At 43.4% G+C, this 21193-nt stretch overlaps 3 protein-coding genes across 12 annotated transcripts in view; 2 read left to right on the forward strand and 1 right to left on the reverse strand.

Moving 5' to 3' along the window:
* Positions 1-4497, forward strand: part of VPS26B (VPS26 retromer complex component B) — a 30876-nt gene extending 26379 nt beyond the window's left edge. For both annotated transcript variants that reach the window (XM_072611636.1, XM_072611637.1), the window contains exons 5-6: positions 1450-1592; positions 1968-4497. In XM_072611636.1, coding sequence (XP_072467737.1) covers positions 1450-1592; positions 1968-2114 — 290 coding nt within the window. In that variant the 3' untranslated portion in view covers positions 2115-4497. The remainder of the gene's footprint in view (positions 1-1449; positions 1593-1967) is intronic.
* A 228-nt stretch (positions 4498-4725) lies between these two features.
* THYN1 (thymocyte nuclear protein 1) lies at positions 4726-15004 on the reverse strand. Of its 2 annotated transcripts, XM_072611641.1 has the most exons (8): positions 14868-15004; positions 14432-14545; positions 8942-9135; positions 6908-6976; positions 6423-6515; positions 5452-5547; positions 5029-5179; positions 4726-4941 (listed from the first exon to the last, which is right to left on the reverse strand). In XM_072611641.1, exons 2-8 carry the CDS (start codon positions 14475-14477, stop codon positions 4895-4897), a joined length of 696 nt encoding a protein of 231 aa, XP_072467742.1. In that variant the 5' UTR covers positions 14478-14545; positions 14868-15004; the 3' UTR covers positions 4726-4894. The 2 variants fall into 2 exon arrangements, with proteins under 2 accessions (XP_072467742.1, XP_072467743.1); XM_072611642.1 differs by lacking the exon at positions 14432-14545 and having other exon boundaries at positions 14868-14990.
* A 34-nt stretch (positions 15005-15038) lies between these two features.
* Positions 15039-21193, forward strand: part of ACAD8 (acyl-CoA dehydrogenase family member 8) — a 54171-nt gene continuing 48016 nt past the window's right edge. For 7 of the 8 annotated variants that reach the window (XR_011967554.1, XR_011967556.1, XR_011967555.1 and 4 more), the window contains exon 1: positions 15042-15270. Coding sequence is in view for 2 of the 8 variants with exons in the window: in XM_072611634.1 (XP_072467735.1) it covers positions 15162-15270 (109 nt within the window). In the remaining 6 variants the exon portion in view is untranslated. Of the gene's footprint in view, positions 15271-21193 lie in introns of all 8 variants that reach the window. The other variant, XM_072611635.1, reaches the window with a different exon arrangement.

Genomic DNA, 21193 nt, shown 5'->3' on the forward strand with positions numbered 1-21193 from the left:
TTTGTAGGTTTTGCTGCTTCTGCTGCTTTACATTTTGGTCATTTTCTTACTTAGGAATGGGAAATAGAAGGCTTGTCAGTCATTTCTGCTAAGCAGATGTAATTGAGAGCTACAGGGGAATTAAAATTAATTAAATTGGAGAATGGCTTTTTTTATACCTTTTAGGACTCCTCATGAACAAGAGCTGATTATAATAATTTTATCTCCATTTCATTTTCTTTTTACAATGTAAAGATTTCTTGTATTTATTAGCAGTCTTTTTTATGTTGATAAAGATTTATCTCACAGATGGATGCCTCATAGATAGAGAAACAGGCACTTGGCAAGAGTTCTAAGATCCCCTTCACCATCAACACAAATGTTTATTGAGTACCCACCAAATGGAGAGTACTGTGCAAGGTATAGGAGGGACTAGGATTCTGTTCTTTGACTCCATTTCACTTTTTCCCTAAGAACTACGCAGTCATTATCCATTTTCTATGCTAGTAAAAAGGCAACATGAATAATCCAAAATCAGCAAATAATGACTATCCTGTAGGGTTCTTGTTTCTGACCACTCCCACCCCTGCCTTTCTTGTTTTGTCTAGTTGAAGATTATAGATTCACTGGTCATCAGAGCTGGAAGAACATTAGATCTAATTCAGCTGCCTCAGGAAATTTAAACAGCCTGTTAAAGGACATTAAATTAGCTTTTGGCATAACTGGAATTAGGGTCAAGGTCCCTCAGCTCCAAGTCCAATGTTTTTGCATTAGGAAGATGTTTCCTGAGTACACACCAACTAGGAGTGGAGAAGGGAATAAGCATTTATTCAGTGCCTACTATCTGCCAGGCACTGTGCTAAACACTTTAAAAATATCATTTCTCTTATTATTTCACAGAAGGTAGGTTAAGTGTACTGGTAAATATGGGGAGCAGTTTGGGATTTAACATCTGGCACATAAAATCCAAAGGGTGGATGGTCCTTATACTGAGGACAGGCATGGGACTTGTGAGTAGAGAATTCTTGGTGAAGCACTTCCTCCATTAATGCAGATCCACACCTTCTCCTCAACTCCAGCTCTTAAGGTGGTCCAAGGTTCTGCCCCTGTGGTCACTGGGCCTGTCTCAGAAGCAGCACTGGAGCATCAGCCTTCCTGTCCCCAAGGCCAGCTCTTTTCAAACTATACTACATGCCTCCCCCGCATATAGATAACAAAAATGAGACTCACACAGTAAGCTTTCCTCACCCCAACACCTGCTCCTGTTCAATTTCTCCTAGTGAAGTAAGTCAGAAAGAGCAGCAGCACACAGGGTTCCTCCTTTCCCTTTCATGCCCTGGGGTGGCAGTGATGGTGGCTGACCGGGGGACCCCCACAGGAAGCAGCTTGCTGAGACTGATGGACAAGGGCCTCCTCCAGGCAAGGTACATTGTGTCCTCTCCCTGATCCTGATTCCCTCCTTCTTTGCAGGGGAATCCATCCCCATCCGGCTCTTCCTGGCTGGCTATGAGCTGACTCCCACCATGAGAGACATCAACAAGAAGTTCTCCGTGCGTTATTACCTGAACCTGGTGCTGATCGATGAAGAGGAGCGCCGCTATTTCAAACAGCAGGTGAGGCCCAGGGGAGGGAATGAGTTTTTTAGTGACTCCTCCAATCAAATCCTAGGAGTAGAAGGATGCTCACACAACCTGGGCTCTCTCTTCTGCATTAGCTTCTAGGCTCTGGAGCCCCTCTAGTCTCCTGGTTACCTGCTCATGAACCTGGAGCCAGGAAGTTGCCTCATCTGTAAAATGGTGACAGTAATTACACCTTTCTCCCAGAGATAACATGAGGATAAAATGCTTATCTGTAAACCACTAGCTAAATTCCAGCTCTCCCTATTCACCCAGTCCTTTCCAGCAAGCCTTTTACACTGTATTTGTGGAAAGGGGAGGGTGAGGGATTAATGTTCTGCAACTTATGGCACCTTGTCCTGTCCCTAACAGGAAGTGGTGTTATGGCGGAAAGGGGACATTGTGCGAAAAAGTATGTCTCACCAGGCAGCCATTGCCTCCCAGCGCTTCGAGGGCACATCTTCTTACCCTGAAGCCCGGACCCCAGGCCAACTGTCTGACAACAACAGCCGGCAGTGAGGTCTTTGGGCCAAGAAGCTGCTAGGCTTCACTCCTCACCCACCTGACACCAGCTGCTCAAGGGGGAGGGGGCAGGAGAGCGTGATGCTCTATAGACACTTTACATACAACCTGAGAAAACAAAAACAAATTCCATTTATGACTTTAAATTCCTTTCTCTGAAGAACCTGGAGGGGACAGGTATAGAAGCATTCCCCTAGGACTATGCCTGCAGCCCCAGGAGGCTTGGATAGCTTTAGAACCCAAGGGCTGATGTAGGGCAGAGGGTGAAGTGTATCCCCAAAGATATTTGGTCCCTGGGGTGAAGAATCCTGCCCTTGGCAGGAAGGCTATTGGACCAAGAGTGTTTTAGATCAAAAGCTGGTCTGCGTATTGAGTAGAATGTTGGCAGGGTCTTACCTGTCCTTTGGCCCTTCACTGTCTGCCCTTTCCAAGCCAAGGGGCTAGGAATGTCACTGGGATCTTCATCTGCAAATGTTGACCTTGCATGGTCCCAGTTATACCATCCCCTTCTATCCCCAAGAATGTGACAGGAAGTAGGCCTAGGCAGGCAAAGCCCAGAAAGGGCAGGAATAATTCAAGATCAGGAATCTACCTCTTTGGGAGTGGGAGTCTTGGATGTAGTGGTAAGACACCACTAGGAGCCATCTCTTCTCTTCTGCTCTGGCCCCAGCCTGTTTCCCCTCTCAAAAAAATAAATTCCAGTGATGAGACATAGACAGTGTCCTTCCAACAGATGTTTCCCTCATGCCTCAATTATGATCATCTTCGATGTCGTGGAACAGAAGCCTGAACAAAGGATTGGCAAATCCAAGCCTGGAAAGGGAAGCTCAACTGCAGGCAGTGTTGTGGGTAGCAACACTTATGATATTTCTGAGCTAGTCTTTCAGACACAGTAGTCAGCCTGCCCTTGAAGTACTGATGTCTAATGGCTGCTTGGCTTCTCCATGCAGCTCATTCTTTTGGGCCCCAACATCTGGTTTTGATACTGACATGGTCCTCTAAGTATGGGAAACAGTATGGGTATTCCTTTAAGCCCTAAGCAAAAGATCTCACTTCCCTTTAAGGGAAATGAAGAATTAGAAAGCGCAGCTTTGGTCAGTGCTTACCCTGTAGCCAATCGCCACCCCACCATGCCCCCTCTCTCCTTTCAGGGATATGGGGGCATGGCTTTGAACCCTTGAAAATCACCCTCTTGCAACCCCCTCCCCTCCAGACCCTTTAGAATTTAGTTTCCCCACTTCTAATGAAAGAAAAGGACATGAAGGCCTCAGCAGAGGACAGTGGCTATCCTAACTTCTAAACAATTTTGCTTGCCAAATTGAGTCTTGTTCTTCACCAGAAGAATGCCCAGAGTTCAGGGCTATCGCTGATTTACCCATTTAAAAAAAAAAAACCTCATCTGGATGTTTCTGTGATATAAAGGGAAGACAGCCATTCTTCTCTGTGACACTGTGCTCTGAACAGCGAAGCAAATGGAATTTTTCTGCCCCATCTGGAGATGAGCAAGAGGTCAAGCTGCTTTTCACCTTTTCTCAACAAAGACCCCCAAGTCCTAATCACAGAAGCTGGTGTTAACAAAGCAACTCCCCATGGGGAAAGTCTCTCTTGACTACCCTGGTCACTGAGTGTGGGAAGATCAGTGTCGTGCTAAGAATGTCTTGACTGTTTCAGAGCACAGAGTTAGGACTTCCAGTGTGCCTACCTGCTAATAGCTGGCAGCCCTCTTCCGTATCCTATCATGTCATCTTCTCCACTTTCCCCAGTGATGTGCAGATCTTTCCTGACTTTACTGATTCATCAATTTTAAGATTTTCCTATGGAAGGGGAAGGAGAACCTATTATGGCTCTCTCATGGGCAAGGCTCCTACACCAGATCTTTACTATTCTCTCTCTCATTCCTTCTCCCTTCTCCAGCTGTCACTGCGAGGGTAGCCCACTTCCACTTTTCCCATGTCCTCATCCTGGGGAGTGCATAGGTACTAAACCAAGCAGTGCAACTTGTAATTAAGCAGCTGCAGTGTTTACATGTTTCTTAATTTGTTGTCTTTTCAATGGCTGTATTTTAAAAAACAAAAAAAAACAAAAAAAAAAACTTGTTTTAATCGTCTGATTAAAGGCAGCCACTGTGGCTCCAGAGACCATGTGCCCATAGACTGTGAGATTCTGTGGTCTATTCTGTCTCATGATACTCTTCCCTCATAAGCAGGGGTCAAGCCTTACCTTTGGTCACAGAGGAAAGAAGCAGCCTCCTAGTTCCTGCTAAATACCAATTAGTGCTTTAATAGTGCTGTCTCACTTGTACATGGTACAGGGTTGGGGAAAAAAGCCCTGGCTTTTCCCCATTATCAGCCTTCCATAAATAAAGTGATGTTGCCTTGAAGGGTCTAAGTGATTGCTGATAAGACAGAATACAGAAAGCCAAAGAGCTGGTGTGATAAAAACCTACAGATTGGAGCCTTCCTCCTCCATCCTGTCACCTGCACTTTGCCAGCTCTTGGTTTTACAAAGGCCTAAAAGCAACTAGGAGTCATCCCCTAGTCACACAGGTGAGAACCAAGGTGGAATTTACAATTTTGCCATTAAGAAACAAGATGAATGAATCCAATGCTTTGTTATATTGATATTTTAATAATAATAAAACACTTATCAGGTATACAGACAGACCAACCCTGAAGAAAAAAGTAACCAGCAAATCCAAATCCCTCTCACCTCCTTGTTAGAGAGAGACATGGCTTGCTTGGAGAAATAGTCCTTCGTTTTCAACAAGAAATTTCCATTTAACTTGGCTTCTTGTCTTCCAGGCTCAAGACAAAATCAAATTCCTCTACCAAAGAGGGAAAAGGGAAAGTCTGAGCTGGAGGTCAGGTGGTTTTGGTATGAGTATAAAGAGGAAGGGTGGGCTAGCTCTCACCTTGGGTCAAGGGCTGTACTGACAGTCTCTGACGGGTGAAGAGAGCCATGTTTTCTAAAGGGCCACCGTTGGCCTTGTGGGCCTGGTGATGCACCTTGAGTTCAGCCAGGGGAATAAAACGTTTGGTCATTCGAATAAACTGGACATCCACCTAAAAGAGAAGAATGTGAGGTGCAATAGATCCAGCCCCTGGATTCACCCAGGCAACTGTCCACTGTCTCAAATGGCCCATGGAATGAGCCCCTGTCAAGAGATATAGCATGTTCTCAGTGGGTGGGGTCTGGGGCTCCTGTACCCCCAAATTAAGGTTTCAAGTGCTTGTTTACTGTCTCTTATTATTAAAGGAGTCCTAATGTGTTCCCACTAAAGCATTTCTTATTCTTATCCCTCCCTGGATTAGGAAGAAAGAAATGAACCATTTACCATGGACCACTTCGGGTTGTCCTTCTTGCTGGATGGGTCATAATGAGGGCTATTTTTCTCAAATTGTGTGTGGTCAGGGTAGGCCTCCTTCACAATCTGGAAACAAAAATATACATAATCCATGATCTGCCATTTTGTTCAGCTCCTACTGATTTGGGCAGAAGTTATTCATGTCTAGTGTTTAAATACCAGGCTTGTTTTACCTTGCTCCTAGCATAATCTTTTTTTAAATTTTTTTTGGTTACATTTTAATTCTGAGCTGTCTCCCTCCTTCATCAACACACACTAGAAAAGGCCTCCATTTGACACAAAGATATATTATGTACATATATATATATATATATATATATATATATATATGTATATAGATATATATATGTATATAGATCCATACTTGTATTTATCAGTTCTTCCTCTGGAGGCGGATAACATCTTCCTTCATGGGCCCTTTATAGTTGATTTGAGTATTCAGAATACTCAGAACTTAGTCATACCTGGCATAATCTTAAACCATTTGTCCCGTCACTCAGACAATGCTAACTAATACCATTAGTCAAAGTCAAATATAGTTATGAAGGTAAGCAAATACAGTTACTGTAATTTCTTCAGTTAGTACAGATAATAAAGTTCAACTGACAGAGTTAACATTTTATCCTAAATAGTCTTTAGAGATAGCCTGGTAAAGCTATCATCATACCTGTGTAGGTCTTACACTCATATCTGCCAACAGAAGGGAAGTGTCTGTTGGCTGAGGTTGGGCTGACTACACCATAGCTGAACTCTGCCTTGCCTGACTTTTATCTTGCAGAAAAAGCCAAATAGGCTTTCCATCTCCCTGTGATGAATGATGAAATAAGGGAGGCACGTGATGGTTTTCTTCTCTTGCTTCATCTGCTTTTTCTCCGAGGCTGGGTTTAGGGGAAGATGGGGTCATTGCTCCTCTGGCCCTCCAACCCCAGACCTTGTCTAACCTTCATGAGGCCTGCGATGCCTGGTTCCTTACAGTTGCTGTGATAGAAGAAGGCCTCCTCTCCCAGTTTCATTGCTCTCAGGAAGTTCCGGGCCTATCCCAGGGTGAAGAACAAGCAATTGTCTTTTTAGAACCTAATATCTAGGAAATACTATTCCCCACAAGAGGTCAAATTCCTATTCACAATAGATGGGTATTTTGTGGTACTTTCTATTCATACAACAGAAGGAAGACACACTACTAATTTCTCTGCTAAAATGGAGAAATACGTATTCAAATTATATCCGAACACTGGCTAGGTAATGGTTCATATGAGGATTCCATTCAGTTGAGGATCTTGAGTCCTCATGTGAAAACACCCTAACAGCAGCTAGGTCCCAGGTATATACTGCCTTCGTCAAAAGGTTCCAGCAGTCTAGGATATCCAGCAAAAAAAGAAACAAGTGTATTTTTCCAGCTCTGGATCCCAAACGTCCCTTTCCTCACCTGGTAGTTTCGAACACCATCCCAGCATGCTGTCTGTTTAGGCTGTGCTTTGAGATCCTCGATGCCAAACTGCACAACATAATAATAATCAGGGGATGTTAAGAGTTGGATATCCAAGAAAGACATTTGTGGAAGACCTCTCTCCATGTCACAGGCAATAGGGATGTCAGTAAGCACGGTACCCCTCACTCCTTCCTGCTCCCAAGGTTTGCCCACCCAGGGGATCACTGGAACCCCAAGAAATGAAGCCACATGTTCCAACCTCTTCTATATATTCCTATGTAGTCTGTCTCTAAGGGACTAATTTTTAGAGTGGTAGGGGCATAGGGCCCTACAGCAACTTCAGCCCATGGCATACTTGCCAAAGGCAGCAATGTTGGTTGCCACTAGGGCCTTCGGAAAAATCACAAAGTCAACCAACTAAGGTTTGTATGCTCTCCTACTTTTCTCCTACTTTTCTTCATCTCTCTCCCACCTCTTACCATTGCCTATTTCCCCACCTCTCTGGGCACATACTGCCTGCCTTGCGTTGCCTTCACTGTGCAAAGTGACTGTCTGCTACTACTACTGCCCCAGCATGGATACTGCCTAAATGTCCAATGTTCCAAAATTTTAACTGTCATTTTGTTATTTTTCCTAAAGAAAGGTAACATTATTCAACTCATTACCCACCTTATTCACCTGACCTGATTTCAAATGACATACGACTATGTCCAAAAATCAAATAAACCTTAAAATAATGAAGATTTGCCATGTATAAAGACATTCCTAAAAATGTATCAAGTTCTACAGGCCAGTTAGGAAGAGGAGGCCTTGAAATGTTCTGAGCAATGGGGGCATCACTCCAACAAATGCATAGCCTCTCAAAGTGACAACTTTAAAGAAAAACGCTCATCTGGACATGTGGGTCCTGAGGCTTCAAGTACAAACCTAGGAAGGGAGTAAGGTATGGTGGTAAGAGTGGTAATTCCTGAGTCAAGAAAACCTGGGGTTTAAATCCTACCTCTGATCTAAGAGCTGTGGGGCATTGAGGAAATCACTTACCCCTCTCTGGGCTTTAGCCTCCTCTTCCATAAAATTAGGGAATCTGAAATCCCTTTTAGCCCTAGCCCCACGATCTTATAATCCTTTGCCACTTCCTATTTCTTCAAAGCTGCCTAGCATTAACAAGTGCCTGCCAAGGACCTCAAGAACCAGAGTCCTGCCCAGCTCAGGATAACTAGAACAACATGTTTGAGATAATGTGGAAACTTCTCACACATAAGACTATTTATTAATTCCTGGCACCAACCCCAACTCCTCCTTCCCAGCTTTCCTACCTCAGATAGAAATGGAGACTAGGGGTCCTACCAATAAGTCTCATGGCAACTTAAAGTGACTTTCTGTGGATGCCTGGGAGCAGGGGTAGGGGCTGGCACAGGGAGATGGCCTTGCTTCTGCCCAAATTATCTGGTCTGCTTTGATGTAGACAGGGCAAAAAAGAGTCAGCTCTAATCACTCTTGAGAATGGATAGCTGCATAGGTAATCCAAAAGATCAAATAATTGGAGTAATGTGTCTCACTTCATTTATTATATAAATATATCATTTTTTTTCCTAAAATATTCCTAATCAAATTCTCAGATATTTTAAAAATTAGTTTGTATTTCCTCAATACAAACCAACCTGTGATGTGGGGAAGTGCCTGGAAACATGTCAGAAGGCAGGGGAAAACCAACCCAGGATTAAAATGTGATGTAGTCCACAGAGTAGATAGTAATGAGATGATAAAATCTTGTCCAGAAACTAATCATACCAACTCTACACTGAGACTGAGCTTTATGGTTTACAGAGCACTTCTGTGAGGAGAGGCAATACAAATATCTCCATTTTACAGAGGAAGAAAACAGGTTCAGGAAGATGCAGATTTTGTTCATTTTCTATCCTTGCTCTCATTCCTGTTGTCTGAGTGGTGAGACCCCCCCCCCCCCCCAGACTGGTAAATGTGTAGATCTCATCTATAAGCTCTGATGGAGTCAGTTGCTACAGCCCTTACCTTCACATCTATGCCCTTCTCCAGCCGGCTTTCTGGCTCTGATTTCATCAGCCAGTAACCACTTGGCTCCTTTCCACAATTTTTAGTGGCTTGATCCTTCTCTGGGGAGTCACAGGTCTTTGCTTCTACCACTGGCTTGTGTAGGGTCTCAGTCTTGGTGGCCTTGACACATTTGCCTGATGGCGCCTCCATTTCTGCAACAAACAGGAGGAAGCAAGGACTTGCCATGCTTGTTCCTAGTTCTTTCTCTTTTCCATGGTGTGTCCCTTTCCTGGAAATTGCTACTCTCTTTTCCATATAATATAAATCCTTCAAGACCTAGCTGATTCCCACCTTCTCCACTAAAACCATCCCCAGTACAAAATGGTGTTCCCTCCCTGATTTATGACAATGACAGCAAATTCAATAAACACTAAGCATCAACTATATGCATGACACTGGGGACACAAGGACACACACAACATGGGCCCTAATCTCAAGAAGCTATCCAACCGTGTACAAATAACTATAATACAAGAAAAAATGTGATAAATACAAAGGAGAGATTCAGTCACTGTGTCATGAAGAGCATGAAGAAATGAGCTGCCTTTTAGCTAGAAGGGTCAAGAAAGGCATCACAGAGGAAGTCGAAAAATCTAATCTAGGAGTAGGAACAATGACAATGACAAGGCCAGGGAGCAGGGCTGGAATGGGGGTTCCCCCACTGTCAAGAGAATCATGAGATAAGGCTAGAAAGTAGATTTGGATCCAGGTTATAGAGAGCCTTGAATGTCAAAATCAGAGCCAATTAATCAGTCAGCAAGCATTTCTCATGAACCTACTATGTGCCAGGCATTAGGTAGCGGGGACAAAAATCAAGCATTCCTTTCCCTAAGGTAGCTTACATAGGTATATAAGTATGTGCAAAATACATACAAAATAAATCCAGGGTCTACCTTTTTATTCACTAGGCAAGCAGGAAGTCTTTTGAGTAGAGGAATGACGTGATCCTAAAGGTGTAACTGGAAGATTTTCTGAATGGTGATACAAAGCATGAATAGAAAGGGGATAGACTGAGGGCTGGGAGACCAATTAGGAAGTTGTTCTGTAGTCTGTGCAAGAATAGATCAATTATGTGAAAGTGATGACACAAGATGGATGAGCCTTGACAACTGACAGGATTTAGGTGGTTTTTCTTCCTATTTCATTAATATTTTAACAGTCATTAAATGTTGAGATGGCACAAAGATAAGAGGGAGTACCAGCACCAGATGACAAAATCAGAATTCTTACAAGGCATGAGTGATGGACTATCTCCTAATAAGACAAAGTTTACTAGGGATACATAGAAATTCCTACATTTGAGTTTAAAAAGTACCATATACAAGTACAGATTCACCTAGATAACTGAGAGAACAGTGGTGTGATCAGCAGAAATGAGTTATTACTAACAAGACCAGGTTGTAGAAGGAAGAATGATTCAGTTTTGGACAGTTTTGAGGTGCTGGAGGGGCAGCTAAGCAGAGATTTCCAACAAGCCATGAGAAACATGAACTTACAGCTCCAACAACTCTGGGTTGTCGTTCAGTTGCGCCCAACTCCTTGTGACCCCATTTGGGGTTTCTTGGCAAAGATACTGGAGTAGTTTGCCATTTCCTTCACCTCATTCTACAGATGAGAAACTAAGGCAAACAGGGTTAAGTGACTTTGCCCTGGGTCACACAGCTAGTATCTGAGATTGGATTTGAACTCAGATCTTCCTGACTCTAGGCCCAGAACTCTATCCACTGTGCCACCTAGCTGCCCCTAAGTAGGTGCTATTGTTATCCCTGTTTTACAGATGAGGAAGAGGTTAAGTGACTTGCCCAGAGTCACACAGTTAATAAACGTCTGAGTTTAAATTTGAACTCAGGACTTCCAGACTCCCACAGACTGAGGTAGAGAGAAAGATCTGTGAGTCATCTGCATAGAGAGGCTAATTGAAGCCATGGGAATGGATGAGGTCACCACAGAAAAGCATACAAAAAAAATTAAAAGACCAAGAATGTAACCAAAGGGAATACTCATGCTAAAGAGATAAAAAAGGAATATAAACATGATATTTACACAGTGCTTTTACATATACTACCTCATCTGATCCTCACAACTTTGTGGATGGGCATAGTAGGTAATATTACAAAGCAACAAATTTGTAATCTGACAAATGAAGAAAGTGAGGCTAGAGATTAAGTGACAGCCATGGTCACATACACAGCCAGGAGGGATAAGGGGTAGGATTCAAAAATTAGTTTTTCCTGACTCTGCATCCAGCTACACCATACTATTGGCAAGTAATAATAATAACTAACATTTACATAGAACTTACTATATGCCATTCACTGTGTTAAGAGCTAAAAGATACAGTTCATGCCATTTCTTCATGACCTAAAACCTTTGAAATCTAGCTTCTGCCTCCACCATTCCATTTGTTGTTTCAGGTCAGTGATGACCTGCCAATCAGCAAATCCTGTGCCATTTTCCTGAATGACTGAGTCCTGAGACTACAGGACCTAACCTTGGAGCTTTGTTTGCCACTTAAATCTATCTCTTTTCAACCTTGCACCTTTCTTTTTTTCCCCTTATTTTACATTCTATTCCTTTTAATGGACCTACTTGGTGTTATACACAACTTTCTATATGCTATCTCCTTGCCTTTGTATAGAATGCTCCTCATGCCTGGAATGTTCTCCCTCCCCCACTCCCTCCAGCAGGCTTTTCCTGGTTTTTCTCCTTTCCCCATTCCAATTACAACTGCCTATAAGGTTACCTCCTATCTATTTTGTATTGATTTGGGATATTCTGATTTATATATGTTTCTTCACTAGAATGAAGCTCACTGATGGCAAGGTCTGGTTTTGCTTTTTCTTTGTACATAGTATCTTCTTGAATCCCTCCTCTCTTGATTCCCATGACATCATGCTGGTTCTCCTTGACCTCTCACTGATCCTTCTTTGTCTCTACTGGCTCCTCTTCTATTCTGCCCACTAAAATGAAGGTCTATCCAAGGTCTAGCCTTTACTTCTCTTTTCTACCAAAAACCCTCTCCTATGCCAATTTTATACACTTCCACAGCTTTTACTGTGTTCCAAGTATAACTCAGATGTTTTTTCAGATCCCAGACTTCTAAGTGTGTCCTGGACATCCACTCTCAACAACATACCCCAACCAAACTCATCACCTTCCCCCAACAAACTTGTGTGCTTTCCTTATTTCTATGAATGGTAAAAACAATTTTTTGAGTCTTGCCAAATTCAAAATCACAATCCCTTCCCCAGCATTCATCAGTTGTTGAGTTCTGTTGGTTTAGGATCACAAAACTGCCACACTGGGAGAAAACACAGGCAATCCTAATCATGAGTCCAATCTACAATATCCTTGCCTCATTCATCATTCTCCTTCAATATCTGCACACTGCCTTTCACTTCACATCTGTAGCCTACTTTCCATCTCCACTATCAAAACTCTAATTCAGGTACAATTACCTCTTCACAAGAACAAAGCACTATCTTTGGCTTCTAGGAGCTCTTTCCCTTCCAGTGCATCCCGCACACAAATGCCATATTAAACCTGCAAAGATTCCCCACTGCCCACTCAGTTAAGTTCACATTCCTTAGCTTGGTCCTCAAAGACCCCCATACTCTTGATGCAACTTACCTTTTCAACATTCTCTCCTGGAGAAAATTCCTCTAAATTTCACCTTATGTTTCATCCAAACTGGACTATATGTTGTAACCTACATGTGCCTAAACAGTGGTTTATATTGTTTCTTCCCTCCCACCTCCACTTGTCAAAAATCATAGATTCACAGAGTTGGAAAGGATTTTAGAGATAGACTCAATCTAACCTTTATTCAAAACATGAATCTATACTTTCTCCAACATCTGTCGAACTGTCCATTCTCTGCTAGGGGATATAAACTTTGGCTTTCCCTTCTCACGAAGAGATCTCTTACATTTTTGGCCAGTTCTAATAGTTAGATTTGTTGACAGCATACTAAAAAGCAGAGCCATCACCTTGTTGCCAAAGATCCATATAGTCAAAGCTACAGTTTTTCCAGTGGTAATGTATGGCTATAAGGAAAGCTGAGCACTTTCCTTTTGTAGAATGGATGCTCTCGAATTGTTCTGCTGGAGAAGATTTTAAAGAGTTCCTTGGACAGCAAAGAAGTCAAATCAGTCGATACTTAAAGAAACTGACTATTCATTGGAAAGACAAATGCTGAAGCTAAAGCTTAAATAGTTTGGCCACATAATGTGACAGTACTCACTGGAAAAGATTCTGATGCTGGGAGACTGAAGACAGCAAAGGATGAAATAGATGGATATTGTCATGGAAGCAACAAACATGAGCTTGGACAGGCTTCAGGAGATAGTGGAGGGCAGAAGGGGCTGGCATGCAATGGTCCATGGGTTATAAAGAGTCAGACATGCCTGAACTACAATAATTGTTAGAAAGTTTACATCTCAATTCAGTTCCAGTTTTGCTCCTTCCCCTAAAATTTAATAACATCCTGCCTGTAATTGTTATTGCATTTGTCAGTTCTGCCATGTGTATACTTCTTAGTCAACTAATTAGTTTAAGCCAGAGACTTTGATTTTATTCACTTTTGTTTCCCCACAGTGCCCAGGACAGTGCCATGCACAAGGCAAACATACAAGAAATAGTTCATGGATGTAAAGAGGCCTATTAGCATGATGGAGAACAGTAGCATTACATGATGGAAACCAGCACCATCACTATGGAAAATAATAATAGCACTAACTCACATTATGCTGAAAATTTTCCTGTGGACAATCCATTTATTTGTTTAGCCATTCCCCAACACATAGGCATCTTTTGGATTTCCTGTTTTTTTTAATACTCTACAAGTATTTTGTATAGTTTTACATACTCTACAAAGCACATACCATACATGCACAAAGTACATTCTTTGAGAACGGAAGGACAAACACAACATACTACACACAGTTTTAATACTACACAAATATTCTGTATACAGGACTCCTTTTCCTTTCTCTGATGTCTCCGGGGGAATAACCACAGCAGTTTCTCTGGGGTCAAAAGACATGAATGAAGGCACAATGCCAAGGTGCTTTTCAGGGTGGCTTGACTAATGTACAGCTCTGCCAACCATGCCTTAGCGTGCATCGGTCTGCCTGTTTCCCAGCTCCTCCAACAACTGCTTTTCGGTTTTTGTCAACTTTCCTAGTCTGATAGGTAAGAGGTAATAGTAACTCTAATAGTAACCCGGGCATTTTTTCACAGGATTGTTGGAACTTGGGTTTCTTCAACAGATAATGCACAAAATTATCTGCGTAAAAAAAGTGAGTAATAACTACATTCTCAGGGAACCACGACAAAGAGGGCCTTACGGAGGGGGCACCTCACTGCTCCGAACTACAACGCCAAGGGCCCCAGACGGGGCCCCGGGGGCTGCCCACGGCCATCCCAGGACAGCCGCGAGGCGCTCACCTGGCTCGGGTGCACACCGGGAGGCTCTCTTCCGTGGCCTCGGCATGGTCTCTCGGCAGGGATCTGGACAAAGGGAGCTCTGCAGCAGAGAAGGCGGCCGCCCGCGGCCTGGTCCTGGGAAATGCACAAGGCGAGGGGGAGGGGGCCATTTGTGGCGGAGAGGTCAAAGGGCATCCCGCCCGTACGTAGCATCGGGAGCAGAAGCGAAGCCGGAGGCAGCGTCTCTAGGGCTTTTGTTGGGGGAGTGGGGATCGGAGGGGTGGAAGGGGGAACTCAGCGTAAAGAACCTCTAAGTGCGGGAAAGCACGGCCATCACCATCACCCCCGAAAATGATACCAGTTCGCTCCTCTGCAATCTTCAGCGCTCTACCCTGACCCACCTTCCCACCGTCACTTTTAGAATTCTCCCTCGGTCCCCCACCCCGGCCACTTTTACCCTCCGCGGAGACCCGGCCAACCACGCAGGCAACAGCAGCGGGCAAAGACCACGAGGCTACGCCCGGAGTCCCCTTTAAGGCGCTCGCGAGGCTCACCAGGAGCTACGGTTTCCGTTCTCTGCCCGCAGGACTACAACTCCCAGGGTGCCGCGGGGCCGCCCCTCCGCCTGGGCCGACCCCACCTCCCCCGAGCCTTAGGTTGGCTTTGAGCTGAGCGTTCCGGCTCGAGGCTGTAACTTGCACGGTGACCGTGACCGTGAGCGGACGCAGAGTCAGCGAGCAGCCACCAGGCCATGCTGAGGCTCTGCAGCCGACGCCTGGCCGCGGGGCTGGGCGCCTTGCGCGGAGGTCTTCGCACTCCATCCTGGAGCAGCGTCCGGGGCGTCTTGTCCTGCATTGACCGTAAGGCTCGGGACGGGGAAGTGCTTGTGCCTGGGGGTCCGCTGAACCCTCTGTGGGGGCTCCGGCCTCCCGGGGTCTCCCTGAGGCTCCCACCTCCCCCGCTGGGCCCCTTCTCCTCGTCCCCACGGAAAAGCGGGTCGGCCCGGCGCCCGGGGATACTCCTGCAGCCCCGGGGGCTGGCCGTGCTGGTCGGGAAGACTGGAATGAGGCCGATGACGTCTCCATCCACGATCTTCCTTCTCCTCTCCTGCTGCCCCGCTTTTGCCCCTTCCCTCCGTGCCCCCCGCCCCCTCTGGGATTCATTCCTCAGGAGCCGGCCCCTTGGTTTTTATCCGTTACTCTGACCACAGACCACTGCAGAAAAGTGTGTGCGAGCGGCCTGGAATACCAGCTTCTCAGCTTGCCCGGCGTGGCTGGGAGGTTTGGGGTTCGCTCTTTATTTGTTTTTTACCTTAGTGTGCCCAGCGTTTAGTACAGCGCCTGAATAAATGCTCCACGCCTGCTCCGAGCCGCCTTTTTGTGCCGCCCTCCCCGGACCCTGAGCCTTCCCCCGCGGAAAGCCCCAGGCACTGCTGACCCCCTTGTTCCCATCGCTTCCTTTCCCGGTTCTCAGGGGTGCCCCCCGTGTCAAAGGGTCATTTATTGTTTGATCAATGCTGTACCCCCAGTGGAATGGGAGCCCCCCGAGGGTGAGGATGTCGTTCGGTTCTGTTCGGGGTGTTTGGCTGCCTTTGGCTGGAAGTTGCTGCTTTGGAGTAGAAAGATGACTTGCTATGACCGTGTGGCCTTGGAGATGGTACTTCAGCGGGCATGACGGGTCCGCATGTGCGGAGCCCAGCCCAGGGCCTAGAGAAGCCAGAGGCCGGGGGTGCTGGCCCTTCCCAGGGGTGACCTGAAAGGGAAGACGGGGAACTGGAGATGAGGAAAATCAGTCTGCACTGTGGACGTGGGACCTGGACTGAGATGGAAGAACAAGAAGCTTTGTGAGAAGCAGAAAGGGACAGGGGACCTGAGACAGGAGGTGGCATATCAAGTTTGAGGAATGTTGTGTGTGAAGAGGGACAGTATGAAATAAAACTGGAAAAGGAGGATGGGACGAGATTGTGGAGAGCTTTCGCCATTCTTAGTCTCAGTTTCCCCACCTATAAAATAGAGTGTTAAGATGATCTCTAAGGTACCTTTCACCTCTAAATCCTGTAATCCTAAGAACTGAGAAACTACCTCTATCTGTCTCAGCCTCCTCCAGCCAGGAAAAATGACAGTATTGGTGTACCCAGAGCTTTCTGTCATTCTTTTTCTTAGAGACTCACTCTGTTGACTACCTTCAAAGGTTCCTAATGTTCTTTTGTCTCTTCTAAATTTATCCAAACCACTCTAGAACTAAAGTATATTTTCAAATTGTGATACTTCTTGTAACTTTACTTACTTTTTTTTATTAACAGTATAACAAAATGAGCTGGTCTTGGAGTCAGGAAGACCCAGTTTCAAATTCCCAAATCCCACTGGCTGTGTGGCTCCCCCATGCTCTCCAAAACCATAAGTTGCAGAACATTTGCAGTGTCTCCTTGACTACAGAAGGTTCTGTGCCTGTAGTTCCCTGTACTGATAAAATCACTGGCACAATTTCCTTACCTCCCTTTGCCCTTCCACTCACAAATTCGATTGTCTAGTTTTCCTTTGCCTTGATTTCTTCATCTATAAAATGAACCATTTGGAAAAAATGACCTGTAAGGTTCCTCCCAGCTCTAGACTTTGGAGGCTCTTGTCTGCTTTCTGGAAACATGACACCCTCTCAGCAAGTTCACACTCCTTCAGTCATCTTTCACAACTTTGTCAGATCATATATCCTTTAAGCATAAGGAACACCAGTTTTATTTTTGTTTCTTGGGTCTTTATTTTAACATTTCTTATGATGCCTATTATGTTCAAGGCACAATAATGAAATAAGATAGAGCCCCTGACCTGAGCCAGTAGGGAAGACAAGATACACACACAAGTACAAATAGTACTTAAATTATTTTATTTCAAGTAATAGCTAGCATTTATGTAGGACTTACTATGTGCCAGATGTGCTAAGGGCTGTTTTACAGTTTTATTATCTCATTTGATCCTCACAACAACCCTGTGAAGTAGGTGTTATTGTTATTTCCTCTTTACAGTTGAGGAAACTGAGGCAGACTGGTTAAATGACTTGCCCAGGGATACACAGAGCAAGGAAGTATCTGAGGCAGGATTTGAATTCAGTTCTTCCTGATTCCAGGCTCAGTGCTCTATCCCACTGCACTGCCTCGTTGTCTAAATTTCAAATATCTTTGAATACAGATCAGAGTCTTCGTGTGAATTAATAGAGTCGCACCTACGAATAATCTGATAATGAGCCTTTCCAAAATTGGTTTTTGGACAAGAAACATAGGATCATAGATATAGAGCAAAAAGAAAACCTTACATGTCATCTAGGCCATCCCCTGCCCCACCCCTACCCCTATTTTACAAATAAGAAAATAGAGACTCAGAGAAGTTAAATGATTTGCCCAAGGTTTCTCTGTTAGTGGCAAAGCAGGGATTTGAAGTCAGAGAATGTGGGATTATGAAACCTCAACCTCTAACTTCAAATCCATCATTCTTTCCACAGTTCCTTGCTGTTTCTTTCTTAACAGGCTCACACTCAAAACCTTTCCATCTTAGTTGTACCTACTAAAACTTGTCCTTAATTGACATAGTCCTCAAAAATTCAAGGTCTCTTCTAAATGGAACTTTTGTCTTAATGCAAATCAGAATGTGATAAGTGCAAAGGAGAGATCCAAAGTTGCGAGGGAAATTAAAGGAAAAACCACTAACTGGAGAGATTTGTTTTGACCAGGTGAGTTTGAAATGCTGATGAGATCTCTTAAGTGAAGGCGGTCCCCTGGTGGCTAGAAACCTAGAGCTTATCTTTTAAATTGTAGGAGTGGCTGAGATGAGCAAAACAGCGATAAGAAATAAAGTTCTAAGGATTGCCAGAAGAAAGTATAAAGAAAACCAATAAAGGATATGGAGAAGGAGCGACTAGAAAAGTGGGAGTAATTCACCCATAGTTTCTTTCCCCTCCAGTTTTTCCTGTTCATTTTTCCAGAATCTCCTTGCTTTGGGAAGCCCAAAACTGTGTTGCCACTTCTTTTCCCAGAGAGCTCACCTACCCATCTATGCTTAGATAATTGAAATAATTGCTACCCAGCCCACATAAGCAGCTACCAAAATTCAATTAACACAGAATGTAGTCTGGATACTTTGATCATGTGAGTTAGTAGAAACTTGCCATCACAGCTTTATAGTATCAATATGGCCTTTTCACATGTTGAAATTCTTTGACATCTTACTTAAGAGTAGGAGTTTTACATCATTGTACCTTCTGTCACCCCGTAGGTGTGGTGGCATGACTCTACCAGCTAATCCATTTTTATTTTTTTTGGACCTGATATCTTGACAGCAGTATCAGCTGTGTTTTTTTTTGTCAGTATTGCATAGCTTGTAATTACATGACTCACTTGTTAACAGATGTTCCTGATACTTTGGGTATAACTGCCTGTTATCTGATTAATTGGGCAAATTAATTTGTAACTCATCTCCATGTTCCATAGATGGGGTGTTAAATTCTCTCCTCACTACTCTAGTAGGACCTGTGACTTTCTGAGTCTTGGGCCTTCTGTACTTGTCACCCTTCCCCCAGTTTAGAACTGTTCTTCAAGTTCCAAGCCCAGGAGATTTTTGGTATTATATTTGATGCCTATTTGATCCTGGATTCCTGAAAACAGTAAGTAAGACGGTAGAGTAGAAAGAAATCAGCTGTGAGAAAATCTCTGAATTCCAGCTTTGGTTATCTTGTACTTAGAACCTATATGACCTTATGCAAATAACTTTACCTCACAGGGCCCCAGTTTTCTTCTCTATAAAATGCTAGAGTCAGACTTGATTTTGAGCGTCTCTTTTAGCTCTAAGTTCAATGAAGCCTTAAATAAAAATCAGTTTTGAGTTAGGGTTTATTATTTCAAGGACTTTACATTGTATTGTCAGAAAGGTGAAGGATTTTCTGACTTTCTTTTTGTCATCCACCCACCCTACTTCCATCTTTTCCCTGGAGTCTGTGAACTCCTCCGTGTGTGTGTACATATGTATATGTGCATATTTGTTTATCTGTATATATAGATGCAGATACACATTTATATATACACATATAAACTATTTCAACATATTGAGTTTTCTTTGTAATCCAAGAAGGAAGCCATAGATAGATTTCACTAGACTGTCAGAGGGGTCCATTACACAGAAAAGATGGAAGAACTTCTGCCCTAAAACTGGATCACTGATAGAGATCATGGAAGGCTGTTACAACTAGGGAAATTCTTTGACATAGTCACTGCTAGCTGGGATCCACCTCAGTTTAGAAGCTACTTATTTCTGACCATTCTTTGGTCACCTTCAGTCTTAGAATTTCTTAGAATTTCAGAACACCTCTGAAGGATGATATGACTAAATGATGTTTGTTTGTTGTGATCATAGATTCAAAGCCAGAAAGGAACTAAAAGAGTATTTACTCCAACTGCCTCATTTTACAAATGAACCAATAGGAAAACTTCAATTAATCTATCATTCTTTGAAAGCAATTATGTAATTTCCTTCCCTGGAAATTCTTGATTCCTTAGACAGTTACCATCAGCTACTAATGGCATCTTCCTAGTTCTTCAAACCCACCACTTCAAACCTCACCAATGGGAGGAAGGCACCCCATTGTGTTTTTAGACATTTTCCTGCCATCCGCTGCCAGTAACTTATTGTTTAAAGACTATATGAGCTCATGAAGCCCTTGTTAACAGACATATCCACCTACCAAATCACAGCAAAGACTGACAGTGCCCCATCTGATTCAGTTTTGCCCAGAGACCTCTTTTCAGACTTCTTTTAAAAAATTATTTTCCTCAATTACATATAAAAACAATTTTAAAAATTAAGTTTTGCGTTCTAAATTCTAGCCTTCCCTTCTTCTCCTTCCCCTCCTTGAGACGATAAGCAATCTGATATAGGTTATACATGTGTAACAATGTAAAACATTTCCGTATTAGTCATTTTGTGGAAAAAAAGGAGAGAAACAGAAAAAGAGAAAAGGCTTCTGTCTGCATTCAGACTGTCCTTTCTCTGGAGGCAGATGGCATTTTCATCCTGGGTCCTTTGGGATTGTCTTGGATCATTGCATCGCTCAGAATAGCTAGGTTATTCACAGTTGTTTATTGTGAAGTATTGCTGTGTACCATCTTCTCCTAGTTCTGTATCAGTTCATATAAGTCTTTCCAGATTTTTCTGAAATTACTGTGTCATTTCTTATGGTACAATAATATTCCATTACAATCATATGCCACAACTTATTCGTCCATTCCCCAATTGATGGGCATCCCCTCACTTTCCGGTCCTCAGCCACCACAAAAAGAGCTGCTGTAAATATTTTTGTACAAATAGGTTCTCCCTCCCACCCCTTTTAAAAAATCTGACCTGCTAGTGGCATTGCTGGATCAAAGGGTGTGCACCGTTTAATAACCTTTTGGGCATAGTTCCAAATTACTCCCCAGAATGGTTGGATCAGTTTATAACTCCACCACCAATGCATTAGAGTCCCAATTTCCCACATCCCCTCCAACATTCATTTGTCATTTCCTTTATCTGTTACATAGCCAATCTGATAGGGTTTTCTCTAATCAATAGTGATTTAGAGCATTTTTTTCATGTAACTATAAATAGCTTTGATTTCTTTGTCTGAAAACAAAAAGAACTACCTATTCATATCTTCTGTTATGGGAAATGACTTGTATTCTTCTAAATTTGACTCTGTTCTATATATATTTGAGAAATGAGGCCTTTAGTAGAGACGTTTGCTGTAATTTCCCCCCCAGTTTTC

The sequence above is a fragment of the Notamacropus eugenii genome, chromosome 5 (assembly GCF_028372415.1).
Source record: "Notamacropus eugenii isolate mMacEug1 chromosome 5, mMacEug1.pri_v2, whole genome shotgun sequence".
Lineage (NCBI taxonomy): Eukaryota > Metazoa > Chordata > Mammalia > Diprotodontia > Macropodidae > Notamacropus > Notamacropus eugenii.